Here is a 24,514-nt window from a genome sequence, read left to right as displayed (position 1 = left end):
GCAAGTAACTAGTCCACAAAGGATTATTAGTAGGCTTTGTCGATAGCAAATAGACAGTAACACTTTATTATTAATTGGAAAGTGTTTTTACAGGTCATCTCTGTGAATTTGTTTTGCTCCACACATTTTGGACCCAGGTGCAGCCTATGGGTTCGTGCCACAACTGTCTCGGCTATTGTAAATACAAAGTGCCAGGCATGCCCTTGTTAAATGGTTACAGCAGTACATCATGCAGACAGACTAACCATATACAAATGCACTCAACGTAATGCTGCTGGGAATGTGGTTGGTAAGGGGAGATAATGTAGAATTTCTTGCTGACCCTCCCTGTCCCACCAGAGTGGCCCGGTGATTGACATGCCTGTCCCTGCCAGTTTCAATGACATCACCCAGGACCCCAGACTGCGGGATTTCATTGGCTGGGTGTGGTATGAGAAGGAGGTGTGGGTTCCTCAGCGCTGGGCGGACGTTGATTCCGGGCAGCGCGTGGTGCTGCGCGTTGGCAGCGCCCACTATAACTCCATTGCTGTGAGTATGGTTCCATTTCTAATCGTTACAAAGGTACTGGGGTCTGTTTTATAGTTTTCTTTACCAACCCTCACTCGCCGATCATGAAATGACAGCGCAGAATAGTGTTTCAGATGCTGCTACTTCATCTGCTAGACTATTCCACAACACTTTATAAATGTTTTCTGTTTGTGTTAAATTTCCGGTTTAAAAATGTATTAAATGCAAGTACAGAGACTACCGTAAGCTAACTGATAGTACAGTTTTAGCATCTTATAGAAACAGAATTTTTTTTTTTTAAATGGCCCAGTTGCACCTAGAGTGGCCTGCTGCTTACTCAATCTAAAATTCACACCACTAAGAAGCTACCTGGAAAATGTTTCTTTCCTTGTTTCGCTTTATCAAGCAGGAAAAACCTTTCTACTGAGATAAATAAAATACAAATGTCTAGCCTGTTTCCAAGACCAGTATTGAAAGTTAAGCTGTAATTGCACATGTAGTTGTATAGTGCTTTATTTAGTGAACTGGCAGCTGTAATTTAATGCCACCTCAAGTCAAGTGTCTCTCTCTTGTCTGTTTGCAGTGGGTAAACGGAGCTCAGGTTACTCAGCACGAAGGCGGGCACCTCCCTTTTGAAGCTGACATTACCAAGCTGGTTCAGAGCAACCCAAGCCAGCCCTGCCGCATCACCATAGCAGTGAATAACACCCTGAACCTGCACACCCTGCCTCCGGGGAGCATTCAGTACATGAGTGATGAGACCAAGTAGGTGGGGAGAGAAGACAGAGTTCAGCTTCCAGCCAGTGTCAACTACACTTCTGTGTGCCAGGCGTTTCTGGATATTGAGATCAGGGTCTTGAAGTTTATTATCAGGGGTAGGGAGATTACATACAGTAGGTTAATGCACAGGTGTTTTACCTTTTTGAGGTCTGAGTTTGAAAGGAGGTCAACAAAATACCTTATTATTGTCCACCTCGGAGAACGCGTCATTAAACCACCACACTGTTCAGCACAGCACAAGGGGCCAGTGATGGGCATGGAGACTGGGCACCCTTTTAGTCCAGGCAGATCTGCTTCTGTGTGGTTTCAAATTGAAAATGTTCTATCTGTACAGGTACCCCGCCGGATACTTTGTTCAGAATATAAACTTTGACTTCTTTAACTATGCTGGACTTCACCGACCAGTCCTTCTGTACACTACACCCAAAGCATGCATAGACGACATCACAGTTACAACAGACTTTGCAGACAGTACAGGTAAGTGATGTTCTGGCTTGGAGGTGATACAGCATGCTGACAATAAGCCCTTGCCCTTTTTATTTATTCAAAGTGGGTATTTTTAGATAAAGATAAGATCTTCTGGTAGAGCAGATTGCAATATCTCACAGATCAAATACACAGTGCTGTTTCGAACATGCCATCGGTTTTGCCCACTGGCAATCGTTACCTGCAAAACACAGAGTAAAAAAAAAAAAAACAATATGCATTTTCAAGATGATGCGGCTACCGTAGTGGGCCGACCACAGCTCTGGATCTGACAGGGATGAGAGCAGTATGGTAAATGAAAAGCGTATCATAAAAGCAACCACAATGATATGCTTTTTTAATACAGAGGTGTGTTTTGTTGGTACAATGTTCAAGGACACATGCAACCCAGAAAGGTTCTCTGCAATCACTGGTGAGTTTGCCATTATTTTGCTAAGTTGCTTGAACAGCCAGTCGCTAAAATCATACACAAATTACAAATGGGCACCAAAGGGCAGTGTTTATGATCTGGGGGGGGGGATTGCTTTTAATTTATTTGTGTCTAATTAGTAAAATATTTTAAAAAAATTGTACACCCTTTTTAGTGTGCTAGTCATAAATAAACATTATAATTATCATAGAGTGTACTTCTAATGTCGCAAGATGTAATTCTCTGTTCCAATATGCTACCAGAAGGAGCCTTCAGCTTGACAATGTGCTGGGTGCTCTAGGGTTAAACAAATGAAGGTGAGCAACAAATTTGATATAAAGCAGGTGATATTTACAGGGATGAATTCAGGGCTGCCTGACACTGCTGTGAGTTTGTGTTATTTTTTCCACAGGTATTCCCAAAACAAGCGGCCTGTGAGCTCTAACTCTTGCTTTGTGTTGTAGGAGTGGTGAACTACGTGGTGTCTATCAAGGGAAGCTCAAACCCTTCGGTGACAGTGGCTTTGTCTGACAAAGAGGGTAACGTTGTGGCAGCAGCCAGTGGGCCTGCTGGAATGCTTAAAGTCGCTGATGTGAAACTTTGGTGGCCCTACCTGATGCATGAAAGCCCTGGATATTTGTACTCTCTGGAGGTACGTTCCCTTTTTTTCTCACTCAGGGTCACACACAGTGAGTCAGTGGCTGAGCTGGGATTTGAACCGGGAACCTCCTAGTATCAAGCCCTGTTCTTTAACCACTTGATCACCAAGCCTCCTGTTGTTATGTTCTTTCAATATGTTTGATTGCATAGTAGCAAAATCATCTAACACGTGCACAAATAGAATTATTACTTGCAGCATTAGAACGTATTCGACACCTGTCCAATCACAACGTGGGGTTGGTTTGTTTTTCAGGTGCACATGACAGCTAAGAGTGGCAGCTATCAGTATGAGGACTATTACACAGTGCCTGTAGGAATCCGCACGGTCCGGGTCACGAGCCGTCAGTTTCTCATCAACAGCAAGCCTTTCTATTTCCATGGCGTCAACAAGCACGAAGATTCAGATGTAAGTGGCAAAGGCAATGCAAAGACACTCACGTCAACCCTGCTCCTACATCGTAGAATTGACGTCCTGTTTGTAAGGGCCTAAGAGGAAATAAAGTAGGTGCTTCATGAGGCACTAGTCTTGCAAATTGCAAAGCCAGGTTAAAGATGACGTCTGGCTTGTGTGTCTGCTTTCGCAGTGGACCCTGCGCTACAGTTTCAGCAAAGCAGGTATTCCACTTCTCCTGATTGCTTTCAGTATTGTATGAACAGTTAGCAAATAGGATGGTTTCTCCTTTTAAACAGATCCGAGGGAAAGGTCTTGACTGGCCATTGATTGTGAAGGACTTCAACCTTCTGCAATGGCTGGGAGCCAACTCCTTCCGCACCAGCCATTACCCGTACGCAGAGGAGATTCTGGACATGTGCGACCGGCTTGGGATTGTGGTCATTGACGAGTGTCCTGGAGTGGGCATCAAGGACATGTGAGTCTGCCTGTCAGCTTAACCACCATTGCTGTTTGGCAGGCATGTCTCAAGAAGCAGTTAGGTCCATGCCCTCCATGCCACTTCCATTGGCAATTAGCTGAACCCCAGCTAAACCCTCCAGAAGTGTAACTGCATTAGTCCACTGACCTCAATGACTGCAGTAGCTTTTGTGTTGTTTTAAAATCTTGTGTTAGTTACGGCTTTCCGAGCTGCTGAAAATTGGTAATATCTTTTAGCTAATAAACAACCCAGGAAACAGCTTGACATTCAAGCACGCTGCCAGATCCCTTCACGTTAGCTTCGTGGATAAGACACTAAGCTTCTGTTGCTGTGTCTCTCAGCCGGAGTTTCGGGAACGAGTCTCTCGCCCACCATTTGATTGTGATGGAGGAGCTAGTTCGACGGGACAAGAACCGCCCCTCTGTCGTGATGTGGTCCGTTGCTAACGAGCCCAACTCGGAGCTGGCCCCGGCTGATTACTACTTCAAGTGAGGACAGACCGGGTTTGCATTTTGTTTCTTTTGCTCTTGAACTGATTTGATGCTGAACTGAAGTCGCCATTATTTGTGAATGAAAAATAAAACTGTTAATGTTCCATAGCATGTTACAAACAGCACAGTCAAAAAAAAAAGGCCTTGTTTGGTAAGATTAAGTGTCGTTTTTATAAATGTTGCTCTAAAACACTGAAGTTAGTTATTCTGGATGTTCTTGGGTCATTTTAAAGTACCGTGTTGTGAGAGTGATGCAAGCTCTAGACTCAAGGTATATTCTTAATGTTTGAACCAGTGAAACACACAAACAGAGGGAGCTCTTAATTGTGTGAGAACTGCACAGTACCTGAAAGGTTTTATCAGATTATAGCAAAGTGCAATCCGAAACCTCTCCAGGAGGGTAGGACTGTATGGTAAAAGTGGGCTGCAGTCTCCCCAGCTCGTTGTGTAAGTGAGTAACTGCAGTGTTTGATTTTGCAGGTCTGTGATAACCCGCACCAAGTCTCTGGATCCCACCCGGCCTGTGACCTTTGTGTCGAACAGCAACTTTAATCGAGACAGAGGTGTAAGTAGCAGTATAGTTTGCTCATGCCTTGCACCCACACCCCCTCGTGCAAGGAGTGTGTGATCCCAATACAGTTCATCTGTGTTCCCTCTGCCCCCTGTGACAGGCTCTTTTGCACACTAATGGGGTTATTTCCAAATCTTGAAGACCTGTGTTTCCATTTTTCAAAAGCACATTTTAAACGTGTGTACAATTTGTAAGGTTAATTTTAATAGTAAGCCAGTCTCCAGGGGATTTCGATTGAAAGAGTTTATAAAGGAACACAGTAAACCAGTACTGTAAGCAAACCCTCAGGTCTCAGGTGGTGTTCGAGCTGCCGTGGTGCAGAGATGGTGTTTCTGCACAGCAGAGCTACAGGTCCTTTACAGGTCAATCTCGACAGCTGATTTTCAAGCCCAGAAACAGTAGTTCCAGCCGTTGATATACTGGGCAGGTTACGTACCACAGGATGTGTTATTCGTACCAGTAGCGAGGCCGGCCCCCCTCTGATAGGAGCTGGAGTTTCTATTGTGCCATTTAAGCAGAGGTTTGTGGTTTGCCCATGCAAGCACAAATATCCTTTTGAGCAGGGGTTCAAGTTGCATGTCTGGTTTTATCAAACAGGCTTGGGTTTTGTTTTTTTTTAGAAATGAGGAAACAGCTTTTGAAGCGGTAACACAGAAACAAAGATGGGACCCACGGCTCTATCGGTTCACGTTGGTCTTGTTAAAACAGGAGGTGTGTGCGTGCAGAGTTGCACGGTTCCCAGGTTTGGGCTGGATAAGCAGCAGTTTGAAAAGCCTTACGTTAAACAAAGGAAAATCACAGTGCTTACAAACAGACTTTCAATGATTTCTCACCCCTTTACCATTTAAAGGGGCACATAAGCAAGGGTTGCGGAAAGGAATAATAAACGGCTGATGAAACAGAAAGCGCTTGTGCAATCTAACTGGAACAGAACGATGTGTACACCGCACGTTCCATTTCTTAGTGTGTTACTATTTCTTACAAATTGCTGAAAGCTCACTGTTTTGAAAACAGCCCCCTGTGGGCGATATTACTTGGCAAGAGCATTAGAAGTTAATCGGTATAAATCTTTTGTGTCGTGGCGCCTGGCTCCGGTAAGTAATGCTCGACTCTCTGCTGCTTCACAGGCCCCGTATGTAGATGTGATTTGTGTGAACAGCTACTTCTCTTGGTACCACGACCCGGGACACCTGGAGGTCATTCAGATCCAGCTGAACACTCAGTTTGAGGATTGGTACAAGAAGTATCAGAAACCGATCATTCAGAGCGAATACGGGGCTGACGTCGTCCCGGGGTTACACAGCGTGAGTAACAGTTTGTTCTTACAGCCTTTGCCGCTGCCTGTAAATTCAGTGTGAGGGTGGAGTTTGTTACAGCCAGCTCCTTGATTAGAATGCGTACTGCACTCTTCCATAGTCTAGACGTCTGTGCACTCTTACATTATCAGGGAATCAAACAGTCCAGTTTGCCAAAGGATTTATTTTCTGGATACATTTTTACAAAGCTTGATCTTCTACTCTTATCTGGTGCTCATTTCTGGGGTATTGAATATTTGTATGCAATGCAATTATTAAGAAGTGTCACCCACACCACAGGCTTGGCACTGCCCTTGCAAGCCTACAATCTGTGTCTTGCTGGAGCAGTTCTAGTGCTGTGATGCCTAATTGCTTTCTATAGGATCCTCCCATGATGTTCACCGAAGAGTATCAGAAGATTGTGCTGCAAGAGTACCACGCGGTCTTTGATCGGAAGAGAAAAGAATATGTCGTGGGAGAGCTTATATGGAACTTTGCTGATTTCATGACCACTCAGAGTAAGTATCTCTCAGAACCTTGCATTTGCAACCCTGATAAGAGGGCATTGCCTGGCTGTGGAACACGCATGCTTACTGTACAGCTATGACCAACAGTGCTGCATCACCCTGTAGAATTCATTCATTGTGCTTCACAAAGTCAAAAACTGTTGACTCATGTTACATTAACATACTGAATTACATACCGCTTTGTAGTTTTCCATATACTTCATGAAAAACTGAAAAAAATTAAAATGTGACATTTGAGGTGGAAATAACGTACTGCTATTATGGCTTTTTTTTTGCAATCTCATTTTGTAGTTTCTTTGATTAGGTGATGTTAAATAAAAGATCTAAATTATGTTCACATCTTTAATTATTTTTTATTAATGTCTGAATCCTTAAATTCGTAGGTGATGCAAAACTTTTGACCACAGCTGTACATGCAAGGTCAACTACCTGAGGTAACACTGCTTCATTACCCAGGGTGCAATGGGGCTAAGCCAGCGTTCTGCTCTGGGCTTGCGCACGGGGGGTGGGTTCTGTATATATTTAATAAATCTTCCTTTTATTTGCAGGCACAACTCGCGTTGTTGGGAACAAAAAGGGGATCTTTAGCCGCCAGAGGCAGCCTAAGACAGGCGCCTTCATCCTGAGAGATCGATACTGGAAACTAGCGAATGAAACAGGGAGACTTCCCCTTGCAGCCAGATATCCCTAGAGAGGAGCCCCTGGACACAGACTTTCACTTCACGTCTCAGCAGTGTACACTGTGCCTTACTGCTTCATATCTGGAGTCCAGATCCAACCTCTTAAAACACATTGTAAAAGAACCAGTTTTTTACTTGGAGATTACAGTGTCACAATATTTTTAAAACATGTGCGCCTGATTGTTTAAAGCTGCTAGTAATGACAAGAGTTATTTATTACAGGCTCCTAACTGAGCAACTTTATACAATTGAACATGTGTGCTGCCAGAACAAATATAAAAATTGTAATGCCAATGCAAATAAGAATAAGGTCACTTAAACTTTGTATTTTTTATAGAAGTGCTGAAAAAGAATTTGTATAAATGTTGTTTTTTTTTTAACCCTGTAAGCCTGTTCTCTGCATGAGCCTCACCTGAACAGGCTGTGTTTGAAAAAGTAATACGTGGTTCAAGATGTAGGCGGAAGCAAGGCTCTCAGTATTCGTGCTTGTACTGTATAAATAAGATATACAGGTTATGAAAATACCAGAGTGCATGGAGAACAAGCCTTGCTCGTTGTAATGGGACCAGGAGCCTGGCAGCGAGCGGCAACGTGCAGGCGTGAACACTTTGGTAGCGCAGAAGAATTATGTTGTGCTTGAATTTCAAGGCTTCCTTGAACAGGGTACAGTATCACATGTGCTGCAATAAAGACAGTCTCCACAGGTAATTTCTACATCTATTTAATACCAAAAAGTTATGTGCAACGAATACACATTCATACATATTTACATGTTTTTTTTTTTGCTATTGAGCAAAATGATATTACTAAACTTCCCATGAAAATGTTGCCTGTGGAGGGGCGGGGTGCTTTCATCCTCAATGTCTGCTCCTGAGTTACCAGCTGTTCTAATATCTCAGAAACACACATACTAGTCAGACCATGCTCTGTACAGCAAACAGCCTCTTTTTAAAATAGAATAGACAACCATTTAGATTTTATTATTATTTTTTTTAACATGTCTAGAGCCATTAACCATCGGAAGAAGAAGAAGCATTAAAGTGGTGTTCACTAAACACTTTTACAAACTCCTTAGTTCCTTCGCTCCTGGTAACTCTTGATTCTGATTTCAGGTCTGTATTTTAGACCCCCCCCCCCCCCCCCCCCCCCCCCCCCCCCCCCCCTCCCCCCCCCCCCCCCCCCCAAATGAAGGACCGCCTCAAGGCAAGGCTGGTTGTTTTTATTTATTTTTTGCTTACATGCCCAGACTAGCGGGAGTATGACACTGGAGTGCAGCACACTGAACGTTACAGCTCTTTACGGAGAACTTTGAGGCACTCTGAGGATAAAACTTCGCTCCCAGCCCACTACATAGACGCTTAAAATAAATACAGGATTTACAGCATTCACAGAACATCACTAAGCAATAACAAAGTAAACAGACACACACGAGGCACCTTCAATCCAAAGCAGGATCCCCCAGAGCTTCACCACCACCTAAATCCCCACTGAAAAAACGATTTCGGATTGACAAGCTAGCATAGGGATATTAAACTGTACAATTATTTAATACAAGTTAGATACAGAGACCAAATTAGGGACCAGTTACATGAAATTCAATAAAAGAATCACATTTTGCTTAAAGAATTTGGCAACTCAGCTACAAACTTATAATTCAGGTGATTTTTTAATTGTGTTTGATCTTGTGGAGACAAGGACAGCGAACAGGGTCAGACAGGAATGTAAAATATGATTCTCAAAAGTGGTTCTTCAAAGCTCAGGAAGAAATGGCTGAGGTCACCCGTGTCTTTATGAACTAACACAGTGTCTCTATGGCATTTTCTACAGGACTAGACAAGCTTCAACAGCACCCTACACAGACAGGACTAAGAAAAACAGTAGCAAACTTACAAAAGGACTACACATTCTCAATGTTTTAATGCTAGCTGTTCCACTGTGCACAATGACAATGAATGACGTGGTTCAAATGCTCCGTAGTGCTAATATCACACTCAACATTGCTCATATACAGGATCGATTAGCTGAATCCATAGTTGTTCGACCTTCATGTAACACTTTTATATAAGAGAATACAACATAGTAATTTCTCGGACTTATATTTGGCAAATACAGAAACAACATTTTAAAAAGGTAGTTCTCCCAAAGCACTCAGTGTATTGTCATTTTCCGCATCAGACCTCAATTTTTAAAATGTTTTTTTTCATGGATATTCATTTTCACAAACCACATTCCAAGTAGTGTCAACATTCTCTGCGCAATAGAAAAGGGCATAATACTTCAAATATATTATCGTATGGGGGGGGGGGAAGCTTCTTCTGGAAACAAACAAACAAAAAAAAAACACACGCTGTATAAATAAAACACAAATCAGTGTAAAAACTGTTTTCAGAGTGTGCAAACACCCCAAAAAAATAAAATAAAAATAAGTTAAGATATTTAAAATAAAAACATATCAGTAAATTCAGAAAATGTCCTTATTTGGTGGGCGGGGAAACAAAAAAAAAAAACATTCTGTATACAAAGACTGCCGAAGATGCCGCAGCACCTTTAACTGTTACAACAGAAAGCCAAAGGCTGTTTATTTCACGTCAAACCTACAGACCTATTCAAGAGACTTTAAAATAACCCAAAACACACAACAGGCAGGCAAGCACGCCAGTCGCGTTTTACCGTTTAATAAAATGGAGGACTGGCCTATTGAAGGCCTGGTGCTCAACAGAAGGCACTTTCGTGTCACATTTAATAATCAGCTTTACGTTCTAGGGATTGTTGAACAGGTTTTCGTTTTCTTCCAATAAAAACGTCGACGATGTAACAGAAGATACAGACATTTAACACTAGCTGTGCCCTGGGCTGAATTTATTGGTCCATTTTTCTGCCGGGATGATGCAATTGGACAATTTGAATGTACAAAACATGCAACAACATTTGCAATACGCTGACACACCACCCTAACGATAGCAATAAGAATATAGAACTGGTGTTAGGCATTACTGAAATGAAATGCTGTAGGAATTGATTCATGATTGTTCATCAACAACACACAACACAGACAAGCCCGTTTATGAAAACAGGCTGCTAGTACCGCAGACAAGAGATTAATAACCCAAACATGATATAAATCAGTTTCTACCTTGAGCTGCAATGGGAAAGGGTGTAATAATCAATGCTTTCACAACACAGAGCGCTCTCACAGGTCCATGGTTTTCCAGCTTGTATTTTCACTTGGGTGAAGCCAGCTTTATCCTGCTGCACCGCTCTGTTCACTTGTACAGGCAACAGGACTTCCCCCGAGCCTTGCACTCACGATTCAGGCTGCACTGAGGAGACTATGTGGGGTCAGATGGGAAGACAATAGGGAGAGCACAACTTCCATCAAACTTGTGGGAGGGTACAAGTGGGGTTCCCCCCAAAAAAACAAACGACGACACAAAAGGAGGCAAGACAAAGCCTGGGCTATCAGAACACAACCATTTTGCTAAACAAGTGCTTGTTTCTTTGCTATATGGTACTCAGGCCGTAGCTGCCACCAGCTCTCTTTAATGGTCACATAGAGGTTCTATATTAATGGCATCAATAGCTTGTGGTCTAGACTAGAGGGATGGTGTGAAAACACTCCCAGATGCAGCACAGCTCTACAGAATGTATAGGAATTAGTCATTGTCAAGTTTGAAAGAAAAAAAAAAGGGGGGACTTGCTGTATTGCTTCAAGCCAAGTGAAGCAGAGGGTTTGTTTTCCCAGAAAGTTTTGCATAACTCCCTCATTAGCTAAGTGTTACACGTTTGAAATTTTGCTAAACCATTTAACCAGTCAAAAATAGGCATGAGAAGTATTAATGCCTTACCATAGGACTGAATATTAATTATGGCACCAATGTCCTTATAGCTATAAAAAATTATAATTAAAACTATGTTTAAATATTTAATTTAAAATGCCCAAAACCATCAGTTACCTTGGTCACAGTTTTTGTTGTTTGTTAAGAAGTCGCTATAAAGACAGCGACGCCATATTAAAAACATATGAATCCTATAGCTTGTCTTCTGACTTTGACAACAGTGTCAAGCAAACACACGCTGCAGCCACATCTACCTGCTTCTTAAACATCTTTCAAGAGCTTTCAGCTTTTCTTCCATAGAACCAGACTGATTAAAAACATTCCAAATAGGGCAACGTTGAAACTTTCTAGCGATTTCTTTTTAAATTTCATTTTAAAAGTTCAAACACGTAACAAATTACAACCTTAACATCTCCCGGATACCATGGCTGTTATTACTTGAAGATATGTAGTACTGAAGTGCAGCAGACAGTATGCATTCATTCCCCATCGATTCACACCTTAGATCTTTTGTTGTAACCCATCATGTCCATTCATAAAACACCTGCTGTCGAATCTAAGCCCTCGTTTTGTAGTGATTATCACCCTTGCTCGAGGCATGAGCCAAAATGTCTACTTCACTTAACTCTGGTGATTATTGTGATTGAGCGTGTGACGTTACTGATGAGATATTATCATCAACAGGCACAGCATTGCGATCATAGAAAAGGGCGGAGGATTTACTCGGAAAATCTACTTAGGCAGGAGCCCACAGGCTTAGGCTCTAAAGGGTTAGCACAGTAACAATAACATCATTTAATTGCCAGAACAACTGTCCAACTTGGTCCTTTATCATATACATTTTATCAACAATCTTAAAAAATAAAATAAAGTTTCTACAGTATACCACCATCCTACAACTGATCAGCTGCTAAAAATTGGCTTCACCTGGCTTCTAGAAGATCCAACCCCTATTCTGAATACCCTAGTCCCAAGATTTTAAAGTTAGATGGCTATTACTGGTGTTAGGCCTATTAAACAGCCATCATTTCTCAGGAAAGCGTTAAACATGTTTAAAAAGGTGTCTTATTTTAACATCGCTTTTCAAAAGAACTTACACCTTTTAAAGTGGCTGAACATGGGTTCCATTTGACCCTGTGGCTTAACCTGTCAATATAAGGGTGGGTTTTTTTTTTGTTTTTTTTTTTTTTTTTTTTACCAGGTTCACCCAGCACAGATTTTTTTTCCCCCATGATTCACTGATGGGAACACATTAGCACAGTAAGGAATACAGCTTTTGCAATTCTCCCAGATTGGGACGGGTGCAGTCCAGTTTTAAACACTAAAACATAAAGACCTTCTACCTTCTGGAACACTTAATAGCAGCTATTTACACAATGCAGAAGGAAGCCAACTTGTCTGAAAAACACAAGACAGACCTAGACTAATAAGCCACCTGTTAGCTCCTATTAATTATTAGTGGTCCTTTTTAAAACATATTGTAAACATAGAAAGTTTTTATAACTCTTGTATTCGAAATTTGTGAACTGGACAGGAACTTTGCGATCATGCTTTTTTTTTTTTTCATAATTATTTTCTTGTATGTCACAGTACAGCTCAGGAATACAGGAACTGGTTTTCGTATTTCTTTCAAGTAAACGGTTTAAAAGTTCAATTTTGAGAGCTTGGGCTTTCCTCAGAGTCCAATGCAAAGTACAGTTAAAGCTTGTCGGTCCAGAGCTCAGATCCTCTGCTTATAACCCATTGGAAAGAAAGAAGAGACCGTCGGGGTTTAAAAAAAAAATTAACATTTTTGTTATCTTCGTTTGTACTTCTATTTCTCCAATCCCCTCTGAAAAAAACTGTGATTAGTATTGATTTTTATTTTTTTTTGCTGCAGAACAAACAGAGAAGCAAGTTCTCAACGTGGCAAGTCAAAGTGCAGCGGTCATATTTACTCCTGCTTCGTGTAGAGCTGCTGCTTCCAGGCTTCGTTCAAGTAAACCAGTCGCTTGTAGTTGAGCATGAAGAGAATGACGTTCAGCACGTACGTGGTGACGCAGAGAATGCAGAAGTTCTTCAGGACAAAGTACAGTATGTATCCCAGATACAGGGAGCCCAGGACTGACACGATGGAGGTGGTCATTAAGATAAGAGCCGCCATTGCACTCACAGTCATGCCTGCAAGAGAAAGAGAAGCAGACGTGCATATTAACTGGTATTAACACATTTCAGCTCTCAAGAAATAAGAACAAAAAAAAAAATCAAGAATAATATCTAACAAGAACCTCTCTTTGTAGGTACAGACTGCAGAATGACATACAATTTCTGCTCTATTCAGATTGAAACCAGCCAGCTTTTTATTATCACCAGACTGTTTTGTTTTTCCACTCTGATTTTCTTTCTTTGTGGAGTTCGCCTATAGACCCAGACTAGGGGAGGGAGAAAACCCCTCTCATTGTGATCTGTCTTGCTGCAATGTCCCACAGACATAATCAGTGCTACACCATCATGCAATTCAGTGGCGCTGGTTAACAAAATCGTCAACTTTTAAAAACCATCCTAATACATATGAGATGTCATTTTAAAAGGTAATTATCTATAGTTTTAGAAAACATGGCTTACTTATGGAATAAGGCAGTGGTTTGAAAATGCACACAAAACTGAGTGCAATCACATGATAATTTACGTGTATCCAGAGATATTATAATTATGTTCTCATTGTGATTCACTGAAATATTTCTCCTGTTTAATAAACACTTAAGTAATTCTGTTAATTCTATTTTAACACCCGTACTGAGCAATTTCAGATGTGTACGTCCATACTACTTTGAGTTACAATCAAGGAGGAAGATTGCTTCTGCTGTGTTGTGTAGATAAGGATCTGATGCTCACACATTTGTTTTACACAGGTCCTCAAACATCACAGATATTTTAATACCATCCCAGCGTGGATGAAAAAGTCAGTTCATCCAAGTACACCCGACACCATGAGACTTTGAGCACGTCTCCCTGATCAAGAAAGATGCACAAATGAGTTCCACCTGAGTTACAGGACTAATTAGCTGACTGACTATGCCAGTACAAAGCCACGTCATAATTGTCTTTAAAGTGTTTGATAACAGCATAAACCACAACATGCTATGGGGCCAACAGGCGCACGTATGTAGCAAAATATTTTTAACATGACTCACAAGGTTGTTCTATCATAAACCCCTGTTGAAAACACTGTCTCCAATGCCACAGAACGCGTAGAGCTTGATTAAGAGTTAAAGGAATGTGCCCACGCCCTTCAAAACCCTTACTATACAAAATACACCACAACAACCATGCTGAATTCACTACAGCATGCAAAGCACTTCTCTCCTGTATGCGGCTACTGTACTTTCCACACAATAGTGGTTAACAGGATGCAAAACATGGTTATCCAGATATAGACCAATATATACTTGAGAGAGATATTCACAAGCCCTGGAAGTCAAATGGCTCTCTGTGCTAACTGCACCTCTTCTCTCTATTCAAATGCAGAAGTACAATAGATTTAACCCTTTAATGTCCAAGGCTGGTTCTCAGTTTGCATGAGGCTGTATTCGGTGTATCTGAACATCAAACACAGGGAGGCTAACATGTGGAACTAAAACCATGTACTTATTAATGTAGGGTTCGTAAACTACTTTAAATAAAGACAGATACATACAGTATTGAAAAAAACAACAACATGGAAACGGCCTGCCAGGAAAGAAGTCACAAAGCTTGTTAGAGCATTTTACAGCACCAGGGAATCGTCCAGGTTTGCATTCTTTTTCAGTTACATTACTGCGTAATGTTCTCTTGCAAACTTCTGATAGAATTATTACAGTATAAAAACAAATGCCAGTAGCTGGGGGCCCTTCTGCTACAGGCTCAATAAGCAATTCAAATGATTCAGCACTCAAAAGAGCAGGTCAGTGGTTAAATTGACTGACTTATTGAACCCTCTCCCACCAGCGCAACTGAGCTAATGATAACCAATCTACTGCACAGCAGTTAATGAGCGCAGCTACACAAACCAGAGATGAGATTCCAAGGAGTTTTGAAATCGGGCGTCCCCTCACCTTTTTTCTTTTGGAGTACTTACCCAGTAACATTTGAAACCCATAAAACGCAAGCCCATAGACACTGTTTGGCTGGTTCATTGCACTGGCGTTACCAAAGATGGAGCCCAGCACCCCAAATCCTCGACCCCATCTGAAAGAAAGCAAACGGGAACAGTTATCGTAGCAGGGTCACATGACCCAAAACAGGTGGGGTGTTTCTACCTCAGTCTCCCCACTGAACAATCCTCCAATCCACTTGACATAAGGTTCTATTTTTGTAGGGGGGTATTTTTGCAGATATATATATATACGAGAATCACACAGGGTTGGGCAGAGCTGCATCTCACAACGGAATTAAAAAAGAATATTTAAATTAGGGGTGGGACGGTATGAAATTTCCATGGTATGATAACCATAGCAAATAATACAGCGGTTATCAAAATATCACAGTATTAAAGCTATTTTTTGAAGAAAAGTTTAAAGCAAACAAATTTCAAATAAACACATGTCTGTGGTTAATAACATGTACTTTACACTGTGACAATGTATTTTCTTCTTTCAGCAAATCTTTGCTTAAAGTGATGGACCTCAGGCTTCAGGGCTCAGGCAGTAAAGTGGTTTTCTGCAGCCAGAGAATCTGTGAAAGCATTCAGCGGTTCCAGAACTTTATAAAGGTGTTTCAAGGTAGAAATAGGTGTTGCCTTTAGAATCAAGTGCCATGTGCGCCGGTCAGACAACAGAGTAGCACACACAGCTTGATGTTGCTCTGTGAATCTAGATAGCATGGAGCAAGTGGAGCCCTACCTTGTACCAACATCATTGATAAGGAAATGATGTGGCACAATTAGGTCAGCCTGTTTATTTAAGATCCCATTTCCTTATCCAACTGTGATTAAAGCTTTGGACGACACTGCGGCAAGCTTTGCCTGCCCCAACCACTGTCAATTATTAAGGCTTTTCCAACTGCAAGACTAAGGTCATGTCCAAAGCAGCTACACCATGTTAAGTCTGTTAAGGCTTTCTTCATATTAGCCGTACTATCAGTGGAGACACACAGCTAAGGCTGGACATTTCTAGCTTCCACTCCAAAAGGAGCTCCTCAAATATATTTCTGATATTTTCAGTAGCGTGGGCTTGGGGGATAAAACTGGTTTCAAGACAGAAAACCTCCCTCTCCCAGGATGGTGAAATGTGATGGATAGTTGTAAGAGTGTCCACTACTACTGGTCCAGAGATCAGCTGTATGTGCAAAATACTTTGCTTCAGAGATTGAGCTGTGGACCTGCTTTCTTAAATCAATATACATATTTGGTAATTCCTTCTCAGAAAAGTATTCTCTAGAAGGTAGACTATACTTTGAGTTTAGCTTTGCTGTTAGCGCTTTGAATCCTGGTTTCTCCACTATTTTAAAAGACATGATGCCTTTTTGCTATAAAGTAAGCTACTGCAGCATTTAGATCCTGCGTCTGTCTAGAACTGGCCTCCTCTAGCTTCTTTCTTCTCTCAAGTTTTATGCTAAAGAAATTACTGGCCACTGCAATTACTTATACATATACTTAACAAGAAGCGATAAGAATTATTTTAGTTAGGGTTTATGCAAGTCAATAACACAAACTGAAACAAAAAGTATGCATTTATAAATCAGCTTTTGCGTCGATTTGAAAGTAAAACGTTGCAATAATTTATTTCTTAATTTTTAATTTATATTTTTTACTAGGACAGTCTGAAATGTACGCATTGTTTTCCATTTATCTGAATGCGTGTGAATACTGAAGAAAACAGACTATTTCATTTTTATTTGCACCTGTACCTAAACAAATTCAACAATGATATAACAGAACGTGGTTGCAGCTGCATTCAATTTAACCGATAAACAAGTGACACTTTTTAAATATTTTTTGTCGCACTGTAACTAAGAAGGCTATTCTTAATGCCCACTGCTATTTTAAAATTGCATCTCCACTCGTGCTGACGAGCTGCAATACCAAACTGTAAGCGCAGATTTTAATAGGGCTTAAAAACACAGCTGTCATTCACTAACTTACTACTTTTAAGTTCTCCTCACTGAACTTACTTTGGGATATCATAAACAGAACTATATCACAAAAGTCTACCGGAAGCCATAATAGTAATACAGTATTTCATGTCACATTTTGAAATGTCACTTTTTTTTGGTGACAGTTTTTCATTAAGAATATAAAAAAAATGCAAAGCAATAAATATGTGAACGTAACATTATTCAGCAGGTTTCACTTGACTTTATGAAGCAAAATGAGCTTATTCTATGGGGAGATGCAAACCTTTTGGCCATAGCTGTATTTTGTAAGAGCACAAGGGAATGCAGGTTTCGCAATTATTTAAACTCCAGTGCTTAACACCTGAACCCACAGCACCAAACAACCCTGCTGCACTAGTTTATATAACGCAGACTTACACAACAGGAAGTTATCAGGTAGCAACCTTTCATACAGCAGCTAGTTATGCAACAAAGGTGTGTCTTAACAGCAAGGTAACTGCAGCAGCAGGAAGGGTTTCGATTCGCTACCAAATTGTTTTTCTTTTAAAATCCCACCTGTTGGTTTTCTACCTCAATGACAAATAGGAATAAATAGGCACCTAATGGTCTATTTTAATGATCTACTCTGGAACACACTGGTCGATCTAAATGCCAGTGTCCTTTTCCCTCCCTATACGCAACCACTTTTGAAAAGCCTTGTGGATCTCTAGCGAGCCATGCTTTGAATCCCATTGCTGATCTTAGCTGGAGGCCCACAGGGAGCTTTGCATTGGGCATTGTGCTCCCATTGGGAAAAAAAAAGTGGGCTGAGGATAGTTCTACTCATCACTGACCACTTGAGACATCCCATAGGGATTATAATTTATTAAAAAAAAATTACATTAAACGTTAGGCAGAGTGCAGCTGCATCATAACACCATGCAATGCTACCCACTTCACAATGAGAATGCAAACACAGCAGCATTGATGGTGCAAGCAGACGTCATAAGCACACCATCTTAAAACCTTTCCGGTCACAAAGGAGGGCTGCTTGATGAAGAGGGAACACTCTGTTCATACCTTCAAACAAGAAATCAGGAAAGTATGAGTCATGGGGCTTGCAATTTGATTGGTGTCCTCTATATAGGGCACCCACTCATCAAAATGATTTTGCTCTCAATAATGATGACTCAAACACCTTCATTGTGCTCATTTCATACGGAATGGCCCTGATGCTGAGAAAGGATTTTCAGAGAGGACCCCGGAAAGATGCAGCAAAACTAAAAAGCCTGACACAGTGCAAAGATCAAATAGCTGTCACCTCAAAATGTGTGATCACAGTACAATCTGAAAGGGAGAACCCAGTCATCATCGCCAAATACACAAACACCCAAAACAGAGGATCTGCATGAAATGCAGTGATGTTGACAACGGAAAGCTGGGACTTGAAATCAGGACTGGAGAAGCACTTCTTTACAATGCCAGTCTGCACTGGAGGCTTTACTCTATTAAGGCTGATTTTCATTGTAGGTATAAGCTCAGCTCTGCCTGTCTGTGGGCATGCAAACAGTCTTGCTGCATGAAACACAACACATTTCCTTCCTGGCTGCAGGAAGCTGAGCAAGGCCAATTTGGGCTGGAAGTTACATTTCTTTCTCCACTGACAATGGCCAGCGTCTTCTGTCTGGGTATTTTGCTAATGCACCGTATTGGCTACACTGTAAACACTACATCGCTTTACATTTTCAATTAACACTCAGGAGTAGGTTCATCTAAGATATAGACCTAAATATAGCACTAGTTTCACATATTTCAATCAGTAATTCATTCAATAATCTAAAGGATCTTAAGCATGGGGTGAAAACAAGAAAGCCCTGATTAGAAAATTAGACCAGCTATTATCACAAGATAACATATTACAATAACTGACCCATTTTATCCATGTATGGATTTATCATTTTCCAACTTAACATTAAGCACCACTGTATCACTTTGCATATCTCAGTTACCCATGACACCATTTTAGCAAAGGTTTTACCAGCCAAATAATAGAGGACTACACAACAAACAAGCCCCCTACTACAGGAATAGGGTTCAGCATACAGCTGCATCATCGGAGTCATTTTCAAGGCATGTCCCTCCATAAAGAGGTATGATCATCTACAAGCTCTGATGTTACTCAAGCGAGGGTATTCTCTAAAGCAGAGAGCTGACCACCAAACACAACATGTCAAAGCCAATCTCGATACGAATCAATAAATACAAATGTATTTACTGCTTCTAACATATGAAATGAACAGAATAAGTAAGAAAATAGCAATAGTCAAGCGTATGTTAATAAACTATAATAATAAAGTAACCGACAAAGTAACATTAATAAACTAACTGAAAAACTAAATTATAGCGAAAATGCAGCAAGCGGCTCTAACAGTAATTATGAATAAGAGAATTAATTTTATCACAGTGGTTAACAACACAGCACCGCCCTACACACGTTAAAAAAACAGCAGAGATGACAAGCCATTTTTGAAGAGACTGAATAAACCATTTGTATTTGAGTTTGATATGGAGTTATCGGGTTCCAAAACAGCACTGAATCGCTCTCTGTGTCTAAAAGGCTATTTTAAGCGACGTTCTTGTTAGGCGGAGCACTTACAATGGGAAAATTCTGTTTAACCACAAGGGTGTTCCCTTAGCCGAAGAGTTATTAGGAGGTGTTTCTATACACGGAGACTACTGTATTACAGTTACTATTACAACAGCAATAACAACAGGACTTCACTGTCTACAGTTAATATTGACAACCTTTCCGCAACGTCATCTTAATTCCACACATACTAATAATAATAATAATAATAATAATAATATTGAATGCCATGTTTCAGCGGAAGCATTGGTGGCAACTTACCAACAACACTGTGATACGTATCATTGAGCCAGTTAAAAAAAATAGCTTGCTAAAACGACATGAAAAAGTTACATGTCTTGCTAAGACAGTACAGTACAGAGCAGGTAAAAAATAAATCAACGACAATATACTGGTGCACCCCGTCTCTTTGCGTGATTAAAGAGTCACCTAATCGTGTGCCGGCTTATTGAGAATTCAAACCCTCGTATTAAACAGGAACTGCACAATTTATTTCACAACAATAAGCAACCCCGGTCTTTGTGTTTCTTTAGCCTTCAGCACTCTGCACCCGACCGAGTGAGGTGTGCAATCCTTCTTGCCTTCGTCCCAGCGCTGGTCAGACAGAGACGGGATCAAATCAATGCATCGCTCAATCATCAGAGCATTAGGCGCTGAGCAGAACAACTCCCAGCTTACCCAAGGAGAAAGAATATTGTTTTGCCGGGACAATTCTTCCCTGTTTGCCCTGCCCGCTCACTGCACGCCCCGATCTCCCTCCCTCCCCTGTCTGGTATTCAGTGCTGGCTCTGCCGATGGTGGATTTACCTGGAGGTGAACACTTTGGAGCAGCTGACAGAGTCGCTCACGTCGCACATGGCCCGATAGCCCGCATCCCTCTCCTTTTCCGTTTCTACGTGGTAGGCGTAAAATGAAATCAGGATGCCCAAGATACAAACCAGAAGCCGGGCTATTCTTTCCCACCGGGGAGTGGACACTTTCAGGACGGGCGCCGCCATCTTCCTCCGGCCTTGCTCGCACACTCAGCCTCCTACCATTGGGCTGCGGGAGCGGCGACGCGGACTTGCGTCGGGACGCGCCGTGCCGTGCCGTGCCGTGCCGTGCCGGGCCGGGCGTGGGGCTGGACTCGGCAGCGCGTACTGGACGGGAGAGGGCAGGTTATCCCTGGTGTAGTGCGAGGAAGTGTTGGGTGCCATGGTGACGCTGCACCGGCGGTATAGCATTGTAATAAAACCTAAATCAAAGTGACAAACCCTCTGATTTGTTTATATACCTTTGATTTGAAATATTTTATACTTATTTTAAATGGTCCATGAAAAAAAAAAACCTTACCTGTTTTAAAAAAGTAAATACATAAAATAACAATACAAAAATATTCTATTTTGACCAAGTAATACTAATAATAATTAAAAAAAGCGCAATCTTGGTCTCTGATTGGTGTATCCCTCCGGCCTCAGTGTTCTACAGATGCGAGTTGCCAGCGCTGGTAAAGATAAAGACAAGTACAAGGCCCTTAATCACACAGGTCCAGAGTATCTCTCCAACCCGCTGACCTGCTATGTCCCTGCACGCAAGCTGAGGTCCTCTGACTCAGGCCTGCTTGTTGTACCCAAGCGAAAGCGCACCACACTCGGAGAGCGCTCGTTTAGCTCCATAACCCTGACTCTGGAACTCTCTCCCAGCTTTAGTGCGTGCAGCTCCCACAGTCGCTGTTTTAGCTGTTGTCTAAACTGCTATTTCAGGTTTTTCACTACATCTAACTCGTATAATTCTGCTTGGCACATCCACAATGTTTACAATTCACATCCTAGCCTTTTAATGTATTATGCCTGTATTTAATGTATCTGCATTGTTTTTTACTGTTGCATTTAATGTACTATGCCCTGTATTTCACTGTATTTAATGTATTATGCATTGTTCCTCACTATCTCGTAAAGCGCTTTGTGATTGTGATCTACTATGAAAGGCGCTATATAAAAAAATATTGATTGATTGATTGATTGATAGTGAGTATACACTAAAATGTGCTATTAAGGATGCCAATAGCCAATATGTTGACACACCCAATTCTGTGAGTGCAGCAAGTATCAAGAAGATATCTTGAATGCTTTGAAAGATGTAACCTCTCAAACACCCCCCCCCCAAATCTCTGGCTCTTTGCATTGTCTGATGGTTGCTTTGACAGCTGGTGGCACTGTGTTGTGGCTTTGGTAGACCAAGGGACCTTGTTTCTCATTTATTTCTTTCCCCTGGCACTAACCTGCTCATGATCGCCTTTACAAAAGTCCCCTGCTTGTTTGTTTTGATCAGGATGCTGCTCCCCACCTCCCCCTCAAAAAGTACTGACTGAAGTAGTTGGGAAGGCCGGGGCTTTCTGTTGTTAATGTATTGAGGATGCAAACTCCTCTCAGTGAATGTCTGTATTATTCCACTTCTTGTTTTGGGTAAGGTGACCATATGGCTCTGTGCTCAGCAGGACAGTTCAGACTTATCAACTCACAACCCAAATGCATTCAGGTAAGCGTAGTCCTGCTTCTCTAAGGAAAGAATGGTACCTGAGCCAGGTAAAACGAACCAGAATGCCTTGGGTTGTGCGCTGAAAAGCAAACTGTCCCGCTGAACACGAAGCCATCTACCTCCACCATATTGGAGCAACCGATCTCGTCTCTCTCATCTACAAACATGTTCCTTCTTCGATTGGTTCCGCATCTAACACAATTAAGAACCTCACAGTGTTCAAGAGAAAAGCTTCTTTAGATATTTCGGAGTCGAACTTTCTTTCCTGGTGCTTGGGGGAGTGAAGGTAAACACTGAGCAGAAATCTAGAACCAGTGTATATACAGCAAATAAAACACCGCCAGACAAGCACAAAAGAGAGCCAGTCGGAAGAGACAAACAAGGGACCACATGGCTCCCAAAACATACTACGCCCCCTCTCCCTGACATCATCTGTTTACATACAAATCCAGACCGAGGAAGAAGGAGGTGGTTTTGCGCAACAAGTCAGCGAGAGTCCAAACAAAAACCAACAATGTCCAGCGACCTTGAAACTCTCGCCTCCTTCGAAGAGGCGCATTATGACCAGTACGAGTACTACAACATGGTCGACTATCCCCGGCACGCCGGGGGGAAAGGGAGAACCAAGCGAGAGATCGGCTTGAACACGAACCGCCATATCCCGGCTGGGCACGAAAGGAAAATAGCAGAAAAACTCCACAACTCCGAAATCAAGCGCAGACGATCGAGGAGCACGTCGTCTTAAAAAATGGTAAAAAAGGTAAGGTATTTCTTATGTTTCTTTCTTTCTCGACTCAAGTGCATGTCCCGTTGTCGTAATATTCATAGCTCTTCTGGCAGGTGTCGGTTGCAGCCGCATTAACAACAGCTTCCATTTTAAGTGTCGTTTTGCGACTGAAGAAGTAGGGGGAGGGGGCTGGATGTGTTTGTTATTAAGTAATAATAATAAAACAAAGTCAGTTATTATATCATATTTGGAAAGCAAAACATTTTCGCCAAATGTGAGGCTACCGTTTTGTTTTTTTTAAAACAGGAATTCGTTCAGAATTCACATTTCGATTTAAGTGTTACAAAAACAATACAATCCAGTTTCTCAGTAATGTTACCAACACAAAATAATCAATCCTTTAAATAAAACGCATGTGTTTATTTTTTTATTTGTGTTCTCAGAATATCAAAGTTTATAAATATAGTAGATTCAAACCCCCCCCCCAAAAAAAAAAATTACACAAAGGGCGTTGTTCAGTTTAATTTGGAAACTCGTGGAGGTTTCTAGATTTCCAGCGGTGGTTGCACTTGGTTACATAAGTTACATATGACAAGAAACGGAACAAATTCGAAATTAAATCCAGAAATAATTATAGGGAAAGGGCCTGGAAAAAAATGAAATCACAAACAGAAATTACAAGCCCATAAGCAGAGAGAGAGCCAGTCCCATGACCCTCAGCCGAGATGGGACGTCCTTACCCTGGACTAGAACAAAAACACTGTCAACAAACCCCGCCCTCTGCGCCATTGGAAACTTGGCCGCGTACCACCGAGTCTCTGTATCAACTCGCTTTGTTGGTTTTGCTAACCCACTGTGCAAATATTAAACTAGCCCAGGGATTTGTAAACTGCGCACGCGTGGGGAAGAAGGGTTTGCGTTTTGTACAAGAACCGGAATCTAGTGAGATAAATAAAGCAGCTTTTAATGCTTGGGCATTACAGGGTTAAAATGTATAGCATGGACAGGCCCACTGTGGAACAAAACAAAAAAAAGCAACAAAAGAACCCTGTTGCATAAATTCATAACTAAGTGCGCCCTATCTGACTGCCCTCGCTTACTCCGGTCTCTTATCAAGACACACTGCAAACACTCACTGGAGTGCTGCAAGGGAACAGGACAAGGGCTGAAAGGAGAGCACAGGCCAGCCAGCCTTTGGAACCTGTTGCTTGTGGGTAATTGCTTCTGTTTTTTCCTCTATTATACAGGTTTCTGATTTCCACCGAACTCAATCGTGGACCCAGTGGGAACCCCACAACTTGACCATGGCCTGGAATGCGTTTCAAATGGTTGCTTTTCCCCCAGGTGGAGATGGGGGGGGGAAGAATCGCTCAGGACTGCTTGATGGCATGTAAGCCCCTTTGGCACCTGCCACTGGTGGCTAGCTCCTCAGTTGGATCCTGTCAGTTTTTTTGTGTG

The 24,514-nt window shown here is 41.7% G+C and overlaps 2 protein-coding genes across 3 annotated transcripts; one reads left to right on the top strand and one right to left on the bottom strand.

Moving 5' to 3' along the window:
• Positions 1 to 320: 320 nt before the first annotated feature.
• On the top strand, positions 321 to 7,981 carry gusb (glucuronidase, beta). Of its 2 annotated transcripts, XM_041241034.1 has the most exons (12): positions 321 to 528; positions 1,091 to 1,272; positions 1,622 to 1,764; positions 2,120 to 2,185; positions 2,647 to 2,834; positions 3,096 to 3,248; positions 3,533 to 3,711; positions 4,056 to 4,202; positions 4,686 to 4,770; positions 5,904 to 6,080; positions 6,454 to 6,589; positions 7,147 to 7,981. In XM_041241034.1, exons 1-12 carry the CDS (start codon positions 358 to 360, stop codon positions 7,287 to 7,289), a joined length of 1,770 nt encoding a protein of 589 aa, XP_041096968.1. In that variant the 5' UTR covers positions 321 to 357; the 3' UTR covers positions 7,290 to 7,981. The 2 variants fall into 2 exon arrangements, with proteins under 2 accessions (XP_041096968.1, XP_041096969.1); XM_041241035.1 differs by lacking the exon at positions 2,120 to 2,185.
• A 1,599-nt stretch (positions 7,982 to 9,580) lies between these two features.
• Positions 9,581 to 21,129, bottom strand: vkorc1l1 (vitamin K epoxide reductase complex, subunit 1-like 1). Its single transcript, XM_041241036.1, has 3 exons — positions 20,620 to 21,129; positions 15,211 to 15,320; positions 9,581 to 13,274 (listed from the first exon to the last, which is right to left on the bottom strand). The coding sequence occupies exons 1-3, from the start codon at positions 20,808 to 20,810 to the stop codon at positions 13,048 to 13,050; spliced, it is 528 nt and encodes a 175-aa protein (XP_041096970.1). The 5' UTR covers positions 20,811 to 21,129; the 3' UTR covers positions 9,581 to 13,047.
• Positions 21,130 to 24,514: the final 3,385 nt, after the last annotated feature.

The sequence above is a fragment of the Polyodon spathula genome, unplaced genomic scaffold (genome assembly GCF_017654505.1).
Source record: "Polyodon spathula isolate WHYD16114869_AA unplaced genomic scaffold, ASM1765450v1 scaffolds_740, whole genome shotgun sequence".
NCBI lineage: Eukaryota > Metazoa > Chordata > Actinopteri > Acipenseriformes > Polyodontidae > Polyodon > Polyodon spathula.
This window is presented reverse-complemented; position numbering and strand designations above follow the sequence as displayed.